This window comes from Pyxicephalus adspersus, chromosome 1, assembly GCF_032062135.1.
Source record: "Pyxicephalus adspersus chromosome 1, UCB_Pads_2.0, whole genome shotgun sequence".
Lineage (NCBI taxonomy): Eukaryota > Metazoa > Chordata > Amphibia > Anura > Pyxicephalidae > Pyxicephalus > Pyxicephalus adspersus.
The window spans coordinates 161,933,013-161,946,864 of record NC_092858.1 but is presented as its reverse complement, the minus strand read 5'-3'; the positions used below and the strand labels follow the sequence as shown (position 1 = coordinate 161,946,864).

At 37.0% G+C, this 13,852-nt stretch overlaps 1 protein-coding gene across 1 annotated transcript in view; it reads left to right on the top strand.

Moving 5' to 3' along the window:
• ADAMTS5 (ADAM metallopeptidase with thrombospondin type 1 motif 5) overlaps positions 1-13,852 on the top strand; it is an 80,765-nt gene that overhangs the window by 43,935 nt on the left and 22,978 nt on the right. The window contains exons 4-6 of the mRNA XM_072398016.1: positions 6,214-6,497; positions 8,134-8,317; positions 13,296-13,471. Coding sequence (XP_072254117.1) covers positions 6,214-6,497; positions 8,134-8,317; positions 13,296-13,471 — 644 coding nt within the window. The remainder of the gene's footprint in view (positions 1-6,213; positions 6,498-8,133; positions 8,318-13,295; positions 13,472-13,852) is intronic.

The window sequence follows — 13,852 nt, the reverse complement described above, 5'->3', positions numbered from 1 at the left end:
CATCCCCCCGGTTATGTCTAAAAAATAAATTTTGTTTGGAAAACAAATGCTTGACATCTATCTATTCAGGTGAATAAAAATAATATAATGTTTTCAGCTTTATACAGAAGTACTTTTTGAAATTTAGAAGAGGAAGAAGGGTTTCAGGTTTCCTAAACTACAAGGATTCTTCTTCCCCATACAGCTTTGATGCCAAACTTGGTCATAAAAATTCAGTTGGCAAATAGTAAAGCAATGCAAGAAAGGAGTCATCAGTTTTTAGGTGTTAAGGGTTACTGCTGCTCTCCTGAGCTGTGCAGTCATTAATGCACATATGGCCTTTATTGGGAATACAGCCCAAGCCATGACTAGCTAAAGTCTAGTTCACAGCCTTCCTGTGTATATATATATTTTACAATGCTACTGGCATTCCTAATCGTGATCTACAGGTCCATGCCTGGCTGCTGTAGTGCAGGTTAGGCCGTTGCAGTTTCTAACATTTATATAATTGTGTGACTCATGGCAGGACCACACAGGGACCTATTAGCCATTATTTCCCTTTAATTAGCCCTTAATTGGCATTACTGTAATCAGCAACTTTCTCATTTGAATTTTTTTAACACAGTCACATTAAAAACTAAACAACAGAATGGCTTGAGTTTGATAAAACAAATCAGATCTGGTTTATTTTTGTTTCGTTAAGTAACATATAACTGACAGCTAGAACATGAATCCTTATCTCCTGCACATATGGAGCAGTTCCAGCCTCATTCCATTTATATGCTGAATGTGATCCAAGTGCTGTTTTGTTCTTCTCTTCTTGTCCATGTGTCGTATTTGGATGTCATGGCTGATACTCCCGGCATGAACTGGTTTTCTCATCACAGCTGTGTTTTTACAACCGGGCTCACCATCCCCTCTGAATGTATACACCCTTCCCGATTCCATATCTCTTCTCTTTAATGGACAGGATTTTTGTATCTTTTGTTTTTTTCCAACTGATCTCCAAACATTCATTATGCCAAGATTCAGACATGCATATTTTGCACTTTTTATTATTTTAGTGCTGTCTTTACACTGAGATATTTGATGCCTTAAGTCTGTGTGTCTGAACAGGGTCGAACATTTAAGAGGGAAATGCTTGGATTATGCAGGGACAGTATACTGTATCAGTCTAGTTGTTTATATATATAGATTTATAGGTTATAGCATGGTGGCATAAAATTAAGAAAGTTAGCAAGAACATTTTTGACACACAAATGATCAACATCAAAGTAGAGCTGAAAGCCTGTGCTTTGTCCACTTGAAGCCAAACAACAGAGTCACTTTAACCTAGCCCACCCCAGCAACTTAAAATGATCTTCCTTTTGCCATACCTTCTTTCTGTTCAATGGTGGTAGCAAAGAAAAATAATTGGGCCTGATTTTTTAATGCTCTCAAAGACTGAGAAGATAGATCATCATTGGAGATCCTTGGTGATCCAGCAAACCTAGAATAGATTTCCTAAATCACATGCTATTATTTGGTAACTTGGTTTCTATCGTGGACTAGATCCATTCCAGGTTTTCTGGATTACCCAGGTTTGCCCATAATAATCTATCTTCTCCAGTCTAGGAGAGCTTTGATAAATCAGGCCCATAGTGTACACAGGGCTATGAACTCTCCATGTGGCAATGCTAACTGACCTAGTGCTGTCACATGGATTGAATCGCATCATCCCCCCCCAAAAAAAAATGCAGCAGAACCAATTTATTTTGTGCATGAGGTTTATTACACCCCATTCTTTTTGAATTGCCTGCAGTGCATCTTAACATACACCTAAGTATCAGAGTAATCAGAGAATCCCTAAATCCGAGTGGTCAAGTGGCACTCCTAAATTCACCTGTGGCTTGCACTGAAGGTAAAATATTACATTATTTCTCTTGGTTTCATGGAGATCTTCAATAAATAAATCTTTTTCAGGGAAATTGTGTATAAAATGTCTATTATCGTAGACATTCTCCATTGCTAAGCTCTTTAAAATGAACTTAGATTAAGAAATATTCTTTATTCACCAAAAGAACAAAGTAAATGTATTTCATTATTATTTCATAAGACAAGCCTTTGTTAAGTCAAGTTGCATTAGATCTCTGGCACAGCTAATTATTCTGATAAAAAAATACAAAGCATATTTCTTTATCAGCCTTAATAACATTAACTGAGGACCATGGCCGTAAAGTTTTGAAGTTCAATGCCAAGCTAAGCTTTGAGTTCTCTAGCTGCTGGAAGTTTGTTTGAGGACACATGCCTAATAAACTTAGAATATGGCCAAACTTTTGTTTGCTAGACCATGACTTGAGTCATTTATTTTTCCACTTTTGAAAGATAAATAATTTTAATTGCAGATTTAAACAAAAGTCTTCTGATCGCTGCACAACTATTACAACATTTGCGCAATCTTGTTTAGGCTTTCTTTCTTTTTTTAATGGCTCACGTAGTCATTTTGGCAAATGAGTTGCCTAAAGGTAAAGGCGATGATGATGTGTCAAATTAATAAAAGCAATCAAAGATATTTTTTATCGTTAATGTATTCATTTATTTAAAACAGTCTGCATGCTCTACAGTGCTTTATAATTGTGTTTCCTTTGAAAGTACCATGCTTAATTAAGGAAATTGCCATTTATCAAATACAATTTGTGTGTCTTTGTAAGTTAGCAAATTGCTTAATCCATTATGGAAGCACTGGGGCTGAAGAACAAAAAAAATGACAACTAGTCCTATAATGAATAGAGACGGTTTTATTAAAATTAATTTGAGGGCCTAAATTGTTAGGAAAGCTTTAAAAAGTTTTCACCCTTTGAATAAAAGTAGGCTTCTACCGCTGACTCCTTTATGTTGTAGAAAAAATTGATTACTAGCTGTTGACTTCTACCAGCCATTTGTCGGTTCACAATAAATAGGCTTTACATTTGATAGGGTCACCCTACTAGATGACAACTGGAGATTCTACAGGAACCTACAGAGAAAAGTTGTTCATCAGAAAGCTTTGACTTTTAGTAAAAGTAAATCTAAACCAATTCTTAAAATATTAAACAGGCTTTATGATGTGGAACCTAATCCCAAAATACTAGGAAGCAGAGTGTTTCTTAGTGGAAGAGACTTAGCAGAACAATTAGAAAGTAGTAAAGTGGTCATACCGTGGCCATACCACTGGTCTCACCCCAGGTCCCTGGGTGTACTGCAATCAAATACCATAACATACCACTAAACAAAAATATGCCAGTGTACTAGGAGAAAGAAAGTAATGTCACATGAACTGTCAAAGATGTCATCTAATCATGCTACCCTACAAAGAGGCAGCTCCATAAACTACCATAGTCCGCACACCACAGTTTACATTTTGTGAAAAGCTTGCAAAATTCAGGTGTTACTAGACAGTGTTATTAGATCTGTGGAGTGTAACAGATAACAGATGGCAACATATTCATTTTTTTGTAGTATATATGGTACATAAGGTGCATAGATGCTTGCAAGTGGCAGGATAATATAACTCCAGAAAACTTACATCAGTGACTACCCAATAGCCAATAAAAAAGTTAGATGCAGACGAGGCACTGCAAAGATGCCATTATCAGAGATGGACAGTCTCAAGCAGGGATGTGTGCTTGCTTGAGACTGCCTGCTATGGTATGAGTTGTTAGATACCTATTGGGCTTAGCTTATCCAAAGCTCGACAAGATAGGCATGGGAGAAACTGGGTGAACCAACAATCCTTGATCTGATCCGACATTGAAAACATTTCTCAACTAATAGCAAATAATATTTAAGAAATGTATTCAAAGTTTACTACATCAATCAGGTTCTTGCATGATGATCATCTCCAGTCTTGGAGAACTTTCATGAATAAGGCCTATTTTGTTCAGGGAACAATATAAACATTTACACAAGAATCTTTGGACCTGTGCCAATACAACCCCTGAACAGTTGCATTTTCCCCCCTGGTTGGTCAGTGCCTGAGAAAATTACCAGAAGATACCAGCAGCCGTTGACTGTCACAAATGTGCCATGGAACTAAAAGACCAAAACCCTGCAAAAACGTTATATTCAATAGTAGCCTGCTGATTCCCCCCTTTGTTTATGGCATAAATAGGCACATACATATAGGTTGGTATTGGTAAATCTGACTACTGTGCATTAACTTGGCATGATCCACGTAAAGGATGGTGTGGCTATTGCCTATATCATTTGGGCTACTATTTGCATTAACTTGGCATGATCCACGCAAAGGATGGTGTGGCTGTTGCCTATATTATTTGGGCTACTATTTTCTATCTATTGGTGGGGTGTAATTTTCTCCAGATAGGCAATATGTTTTATTTACAATAAAAAGTAAACCTGGTCATATACAAAGAAATATGTTTGTTTTCTTGCTGTAAAGAAGTGCAGGGTCCTTTAAGACTGGACTCCAGAGACCTAACATGATTTATTTACGGAGCTAGTTTTCCCCCTTAAAAGGGTTCTGCTTGCCAGTGTAACTGTGAACATACCAATTGATAAAGGCACTTGGAAGAAACTCTGAATTCTTAAACAGAGTCAGAGGCTAGATGAGGTCAGAGTGATTCTGTTTTGGAAATTACAGCACTCTGTTTTAACGGCGGCCTTTTATACTCCACCAAACAGTCTGTTTTAATGTTCCGGTTTACACGCTAGCATTTCTTTCCATAATGCCGGTTACTCGTTTGCAAAGTAGAGTCTGCTTTACAATGCCAACGACGGGCACAAGGGCACAAGTGTTATAGTCCCAGTGGACCCTAGCCAAATAGCATTCTTTAAGAGTCATCAGAGCTTTTCTGGATTCCATGGGGGAGTTTGTTATTGTACTTTTTTTTCTTTTGCTTAGCTCAAAATTGCTGACAGTCATGAAACCCCAATTAAAAAAAGACTTTTCTACAGCCAAGGATATGGAAAGCATTAAGGCAGACATATTCCCATAGTAAGAATTTTATACTGAGCATTGTATATGACTATACTAAGTCTGCTTATTGATTTCAATCTTTTGGCAGAGGGCTCTTACTCTGATTTCTTGTTCTCAATAAAACTACATCTATCGCTAAAACTTCCCCTGGCATCTATTACTAGTGTTTTAAATACAGCACTTTTGCTTTGGCGGAACCATTTCCTTTTTTATTACTGTAAAAGGAAACTATTTTCTGTTTTGCAGACCTACTAAACCTTATGTTGTGTCTTTGTGGGTCTTTAAGAAGTATCAATATTGACCACATGATAGAAACCCTGTACATTAATGGTTTCTGTAAGGCATAAAAGAGCTCCGGGTTGTTTAAAATTAAATCCTAAATGTTCTGACTTGGGAATAGTTCCATTCAAAACTAATCCACAGAGTAAGAGATATAAATATGGGCTATGTGGCCCATTATCAAAACCATGAAGTGGCCCCTCTTCAAGGAGAGGATTGGACTGAGGGGCAGGGGTTACATTTTCCCCCTGGCACCAGTACTAATATATTTTTTGGGCTGATAGCCTTTGGTAGAGATACTTCACTATTCAAACATTGATCAACTGTTGATGTAATCTGCTGAATGTTATATAGCTAGCTACCTCTCACCTGGGATTACTGCATTGTAAATTTTATTCTCAAAAACATTTCCAGTTAAAAAAGGAATAGTAAATAGTCAACTATTTTATGATTTGTTCCCTGAAAGTGGCCATTGGTTCTACTGGTATCAGTGTCAATTGGGCAAAGACACTTACACCCTTATCTACCGCTGTTTTTAAAATCCCACCCACATATTTTTTTTATGTGTTGTAGTAATGTGTACACAGAAAACTTCCTTGTTGTTTTTGCTCTTCAAGATAGCCTCAGTGCTACCCTGCCAGCTCACAATTACTCAACTACCCTAAAATCCCATGTCATGTCAGGGGACTCCTTATTTTCATAGCACCAGCACTAAAGAGACAAAGAGGCCTAAAAGAAATTCTATGATTTTTGGAAAGTACTAGTACATTCTTAGCCTGCACCAGCTGGTTTTATCTATAAGCAGGATGATTATTTACCAAATAGGTGAGTACCAGAGTAGGAACATTTAATGCAGTGCTCCCTAATACAAGTATAAGACATTGCATTAATGTTAGCGCTGTGATAATATGAATGGGCCCTAAGAAAAAAAAAGCCCTGCAAGGACTATAGGAAATAAGTTTGTGTACTCTTAGATAACCTTTTTCTAATCTGTATTAAAGGAAACTGTCTGCTAGATCAACCGAGAAATCAGATTCTGGGACCGGAGGAGCTTCCAGGACAGAGTTATGATGCTGTCCGTCAATGCAAACTTGCCTTTGGGCCGACATATACCGTGTGTCCTGGGATGGATGTGTGCTCGCGTCTATGGTGCGCAGTTGTTCGCCAAGGTCAGATGGTGTGTTTAACTAAGAAGCTGCCTGCGGTAGAGGGAACGCCTTGTGGAAAAGGAAGAATATGTCTGAATGGGAAGTGCGTTGATAAAACCAAGAAGAAGTACTATTCGGTATGGTGCTTTCATTTCATTCTGTTTATTTTCCTAATTCTCAGATTTCATTAAAGGAAATCAAAAGCAAAAATGACAAATGATGAAAAGCCAATCATCCAGGCACATAACATTTTTTATACACAAACAGCTCAATGTCTTTCTGTGTTCCATATACCAAAGTGACGATCAACCCTGTTTGTTGCAAACACCTATAATTGTTACTGTAGGAATACTTATTGCATTGACAGTCAGGAATTTCCTCCCTTTGGATATTTTCTCTCACGTTTCAAGAGAAAAATAAAAATATGTCCATTGAGTTCAACCAGTAGAAAAGAAATAATTTGCAACTTGATTGCATATACTGGGTGGGCTATTTTAGCACAAATTACATACTTTCTTCTCCAGCAATACAAAATCTGCAATCCCCATTAGACTCTTTACTAATATCATTGACAAATCCTACCAGACTATTTCTGGGTTCAGCATTTATCAGGTCTTCCATTTGACAGATGCTGGGAAAAACAAAATGTGCACTGATCTGCACATATATTATGGGAAAAAAATGCTAGAAGCTTAAAGAAGCAGTTTTTGGCATAAAATACTTTGCATGTCAAAACATAAAAAACTCTGCTTTCAAGCAGTTTTTATTCACTAGAGTTCTGCGTATACCAATATCCACAGAGCCTAAAACCCACAATTAATCCAGACAAAAGCAAAAAAAACCCTCCTAAAGCATGGTAAAGTTTGCTGCGCCAAGAAAAAATATCCTTCTTGATCCCCTAAGGGAATCAAATAGTCCCTGGATCAGCAATCTACAGTGTTATTATATATAAATATTTATAGCCAGTTATATTCTGTGCATTTAGAAGAACATCTACTAAGCAAACCAGACCTGGGGAAGTCTACAAATACAAAATTATTTTATACCCCCTTGAACACTTTTTTAAAGGATGAATACTTTCAGTTCAGTTATTTTTTTCAAATAGCTGAGCAAATCCATTCTCCATTGTCCTTCTCTTGACTCTCTCTAGTTTCCTAACATACCTATAGTGAACTCGTGTCCAAAACCCAACTGTTTATTAATTTTTTAGTAATATTGGCAAGACAGAGGCAAGACTATGTCTCTCTCTTTACCTCGTTTTATACAAGAAAGAAACAAGAGAAAGGATTCAGATTTGCATTACATTCTGTTAGATAAATGATGTACTAAAACACCTACATATTTCTCTATCATTGAGTCACCTAGATGTGTAGTATTTGTGGTCCATGTTCTTACCCCCAAAATGCATAACTTTACAATGGTCAACAATAAACCTTCTAGTTTCCCGATTAGTTATATAGTCAGGTTAAAAAATGCACAAGACCATTACATTTATCCAGGTCAGCCTGTAAGTTAGAAACCTTGGGCCCCATTTAATAATGCTCCCCAAGACCGGATAATATAGACCATCAAGGGAGAACCTAGGTGATGTATTTCCACCATGTAGTTAGTTGATTGCCTGAAGCTCTACTTTAAATAGTTGTTATACTGTACCGTCATCTTCTTCTTTTTATGCTTTAGGCATATAAATGCATAATACATGAATTTACTGGTTTAAGAGTTCTATTCTCATTCATTTTTTTTTTTACCGTTATTCATTTTTCATTACTGCAGATTTCCAGTCATGGAAACTGGGGGTCCTGGGGACCATGGGGTCAGTGTTCTCGCACATGTGGAGGAGGAGTGCAGTTTGCCTATCGTCACTGTAATGACCCCGCTCCAAGAAACAGTGGAAAATACTGCACAGGAAAGCGTGCAATTAACCGATCGTGCAATGTTATTCCATGTCCAACCAATGGTAAGAGTCTCTATTTTTATTTTATAGGTATAACTTATATGCACATTATAAAAATATTATTTTATGAATAATTTGACTTTGCTATAGACAGTAACTATCTGTTTTGCCTTTTTCATAAGCCTAAAAATTAACATTTTAGAATTATAAGGCATTTAAAGAATAACAAAATATACATTATTAAGAAAAATCCTTGTGGTTCTTTCATGGATTCTGTCAAATGTCTATAACATTTCAGCTAGTGTTATTACATGAAGTCTTAGTGTCGCACACAAAGCATTAAATTACTGCTTGCAAGAATTGTGCCCATTTGGCAAAAAAGACAACCAACAGGTATTCAACAGGCTTTAACTCACCTTATCTCTATCATTGGTCTTCACAGTATTTGTTTTTTTTTTTTGGTACTTTATGTCCTTGTCGTTTGGGTTAAAATACTGCCAGCATCATTCAATCCAGAGCATTGAGGACATTGTGTGAGTTCAGGGTATTATGACATTGGCTCTGCACTCACATACAATGTAGAGCATCCTTTCTTAACCTCTTTACCAAGGAACCCTCACAATAACTTTCAGGTCTTCAGGGAGCTCCTACTATAATAACTATATCCACAGCTCATAGTACATTAGTGTGGTGGTCAATGAGAATAATGTCTCTTACATTATCATATACTGACCTGAGAGGCACAAACTGCTCATTGCTCAAGGAACCCAAGCAACCCCCCGGAGGATCCCTGGTAGAGAGATCCTGATGTAGAGAGTGGCACAGACATCATCACGTCACTCTCTTCACCCCTGAGAACTATTTGTGGACCACATAACTAGCCAAAAGACAAAAGTCATACACACTAAGCCATTATAAGACAGTGCTGGAGGTAGGCTAGATGGACCCTAAGTTGATCTATAAGAGGTAGGATTTTCTTAACATTATCACAATCATTTGTAAGTAATATCCTATCTACTAGAATCACCTCTTTTATTTCTGTAAATCAATAATAGTGATAGTGACAGTAATAAGGAGGAGTTGCGACAGTGGCACAAAGCCAGAAAAACTGTCTATTGTATGCACACTAAATGGGAACCTTAATGGGAAACCTGTGAATTACTTATTCTATCCTTGTTCTATCATTAAAACTAATACATATAAAATGAATTCATTATAGGACCGAAAAGCCTTGCTTCTTGTATAGAAGTTGGCATGTATATGAACAATTTCCATATACAGGTTTCACCTGCTTTATTTCGCTTCTGTTAAGAGCTGAACACCATCTCTTCACATTAGGCTTTTGACCAATGCCTGAACGAGCTCTTATGGAAGAGTGTCAGGACTGATAAATGAATGATATAAATAAATGTACATCACCAGCATGAACACTTTTAAATGACTTTTTGCTATAAGTGGGGATGGGTAGAATGAGATGAGAGATTATAAATACATGATCTAATATCACAGCGGTAGAGGCAGGGCCCTGCTGGGAATATCTCAACATTAATAGAGAATGTTGTACAGTCCCATTAGTGTCTACGGTTGGTTTTACAAGGATTCACAATTCAGCTATCAGAAATTATGTGTTTCATCACACCTGTGTAATTTATTTCACTGAAAATGGATCTTCCATGAAAATGGAAGGTCTACTTTATTAACAGCACCGCCACTCACCAAAGCTGAATCAATTGCAAAGGCATTTTAAAAACGATAGTGTTGCTAAAATAAAGTACTTCGGCCCCGGCATCTCCAGAGGGTGCCAGTGATGTAACTGTGCCTTAATGTTGCCTCCTGGGAGAGCTGGGAATTCAGTATCTGTTGAAAACACCTCTCCAATGAGCTGACATTCATTCTTGTGGGTTTTAATCACCTGCACCTCTTGAAAATGTGGAAAGCCAATAACAAAGTACTATAAATACTCTTCTTTTTTTAAGCAACTTTATTTGTATATGACCTTTGCAGGTTATTTGCCTGTGGGTTGAGAGACTTTAAATAGAACAGACTATAGTATATCTTCAACAAAGGCTCATGTGAATAAAATTGTTTGCAAATAAAAGATAATAAACAGATTTAAAAAATGAAAATAAAACAGCAAAAATGAAAAGAATGAAACATATTATTTAAACTAAACCTGCTACCTCAAGACAATGAGGTTGTGAAAAACAGAATAGGTGCTCTTTATTTGACTATTACCTTAGTGAAGTTTGACATAAGCACAGCAGCTGGCTTGGAGCTGCTTGAACTCCATTAACACCTAGTACAGGTAGTCCCCAGGTAAATACAAGATAGGTACTGTAGGTTTGTTCTTAAGTTGAATTTGTATATAGGTTGGGACAGGTACATTTTTTAATAAATGCAATAAGGACAGAAGTTTGTCTTGACATAATATTAGGCAGCGTGGTGTCAGTTACTGTATAAAACCTTCACTGTCAGCTAACCACAAAGGAAAAAAAAATTAACCTAGACATTCATTACCTTTTGGAGCAAGCTGTGTTTTTATATGCAAAAAGAAACAACTACAGTTGTCTTGGTCATTAAAGAGTTCCAAGAGCTTGCAGAACAGCAAACGATTTCTACTGCAAGTCATGCAAACTGCCCTCCTTCCCCCTATCAAGCCTCTGTCCTGCACACGAAAGAGCAGGGAAGCCATGTTCGTATCTAAGAGTCGTCCGTATGTCGGATGTCCTTAACTCGGGGACTACCTGTAAAAGCTATTCTTCTTGCTAGGAAATATCAGAACTTCATGATCATTTCTTTATACCCTTTGCTTCATTCTTGGGACCCCTGGATCTTTTAAGGGACCACAGAAGTACCATTTCATAATACCATGTCACCTTGTCCAGATATTCCTTATATCATATGCCATTGTACCCCTGAAGAAGCCAAATATGGCGGAACTCTTCAGGAAGTTTAAAATGACTGTGATTACTTATCATATACTGAACACATTTTTGCTATATGAGATAACATTGTGAATATCATAATGCTTTAATGGTATTCGTAAAGTGCCCTACATGGCTGAAAAATACACTCTTAATATACCTTATCTAACTTGGTATTTATTTATATTTACTGTCACTTTGAACTAGCTGCAAAATATTTGAATACACAAAATTGTTTGCCACAAAGCCCTTCTTTGTCTCTGAATTTCTATTGTTATCATAGTCCTAGGGTTGGCATATACAATATATATAATACATAGCAAATACAGTGACTCTTACTAAAAAAAAGGGGGGAAAGCTCTCCTACTTTTCACACTAAACAATTAGCCTTAGAGGGCTTCTGTACACCCTGAGACACCCTAACATTTCATGGAGGAAGGTGTTCAAATGAGGTGTAAAAAAACTATATAATTTAAACAACCTATGCTTTTCAGGGGGGTTAAAAAAGACCCATTCATCAAGGTCTAGTGTAATATCTTTCTAGCACTGTATATGTCTTCTGAATAAAATTTAATTAGGACTTTCCACACCCTGTATTGGGTCTTTCCTCAATGAACTAATTCAGGAGAATGCCTAATAGGAACTCCTCTATATCAGCCTGTTCTGAGCAGTAATTGATGGTGGGAGGTTCACTGGAGGTGCAAAAATGGCCAACAGGGGTTAGATTTGGCATAGAGATAGGCGCAGAGAATAGGTGACAGAGTGCACGCACTTCAGCAAGGGCACCAGGCGCCCATCTAGTGAGATTAAGTGCTGGTATGCTAAATGAAGGTATGTGCCGACTTGCTGTAGTATAATTAGCTCAAATTAATAGGTTTCCAGCCAAGACAGTCAGCATGAAGCAAGAAAAGTAAAGCAACTTGTTTACAATGTCCACATGACATTTCATTTAAAGTTTTAAATTATCTTATGGAACTCTGGGGAAATTTACAATCATGCAGTGTGACTTCTGTGCAATTTAGCAGCTTTTTAACCAACCACAGCTTAATTACATTATTCATTGTCAGCCTTTTTCAATAAAGGGCCTTTAATTCCTAAGTGCAAATTCAAACTAAAAGAGAAACTGTAATATATTTGGGTCAGTGTTACTTTATTTGCAGCATAGCTTCAAGGCACAATTTATCTAAGTAAAAGAGATCATACAGCAGTTAACATCTGGCTTCATCAAAGAAGCAAATTAAGAGCCTTCAAGAGGACTCCCAATAAAAGTGATCTGAATCAGTGTATTTGCAATTAGAGACACCAAGTACTTCTACCATTCCCCTCTAGCTGTAATGCTTCTGGCAAAGTAGACTTCGGCATGCAACACTTCTCCAATGCCCACATCCACCAATGCACACTCTGGTTCCTTCCGCCTCCTCAACCCCCCATTTCACTACAGAAAAAGGTAGTAATGAAAATGTTATGAGAGGAACCACCGAGTGTGGTGGGAAATCTGGAGCAAGACACACCTACCTGCTTTAGTACTCTCCAGCCCCCGGAGAGGTAGGTATTCAGTCTTCTATTGCAAGAACAATGTCTTGCATACGAAAAGCACAGGTTCAATAGGGGATTAGGAATTCTGTGAGATCATTTTGATCCCATTACGATTTATATTTGAAATTGCACTTTTTAATTTTTAAATACACGTGGAAGAGTTAAAATCCCTAATTTCTCCTTGTGTTTCTACTAAGCAGACCTAGCCACCTAACTGAGGCCAGAAGTTACCTTTAGGGTTGTGGCCAGAACAAAAGGTGATAAATCTTTCAATGAAAACACCTGTGACAAGAGAGGAATTTATTTTCACTTATATGCCTATCCAGTACCAGAAGTGAACAAAAATTGTGTGAGCACAAAATAAAAAGTTGTAATCCCTATCTACTGCCTCCAAAAGTGAAAAAAATGTTTTGGTTATACATTACCTTTAAGTAAATATAAATAAGTTCTTTAAGTGTGCATAAAATAGAAAATTCAATCTGAAAATCTTTATGAAAACCCCTTGTTATTTTGTTAGATTGACATAAAACAGAGTGAAAATCCTGTGAAACTTCACATTTTCGCTTTTTTTCCTTGTAAAGCTAAGTCATTTCGGCAGCAGCAGTGTGAAGCCAGGAACGGTTATCAGACTGATGCGAAAGGTGTGAAAACATATGTTGAGTGGGTTCCCAAGTACGCAGGAATACAGCCAGGAGATGTTTGCAAGCTCATATGTCAAGCCAAAGGAACTGGATATTATGTTGTCTTTTCCCAAAAGGTAAGGATTTAATTATTATTCATATTATTTTTAATGATCAGAAAATTCTAAAAAAAAAAAAAGTTGATCATAAAATGTTAATATGCTGCTAAGTACAGCAAAATGGCATCTATCTTAATTTTTAGCAATTCTGTCAAAGCTGCCAGGTTTATCAAGGAAGCAGGGATAATGGTGCAATGTGCAATAAACTCAGTAAACCCTGGCATCTAAATTTCAACTTCTTGCGGTTAATTCTGAATAGATGCCAGCTGCTGTAATTTACACATTGCTTTTTTACATCTTTCAAATAGGCTTATAGCTGGCATCTTAGCTATCCAAGAGAAATCCAAGAAAACAAATTTAGTCAATGCTAAAAGTCAGGAAATAAAATTCTGAGACTGA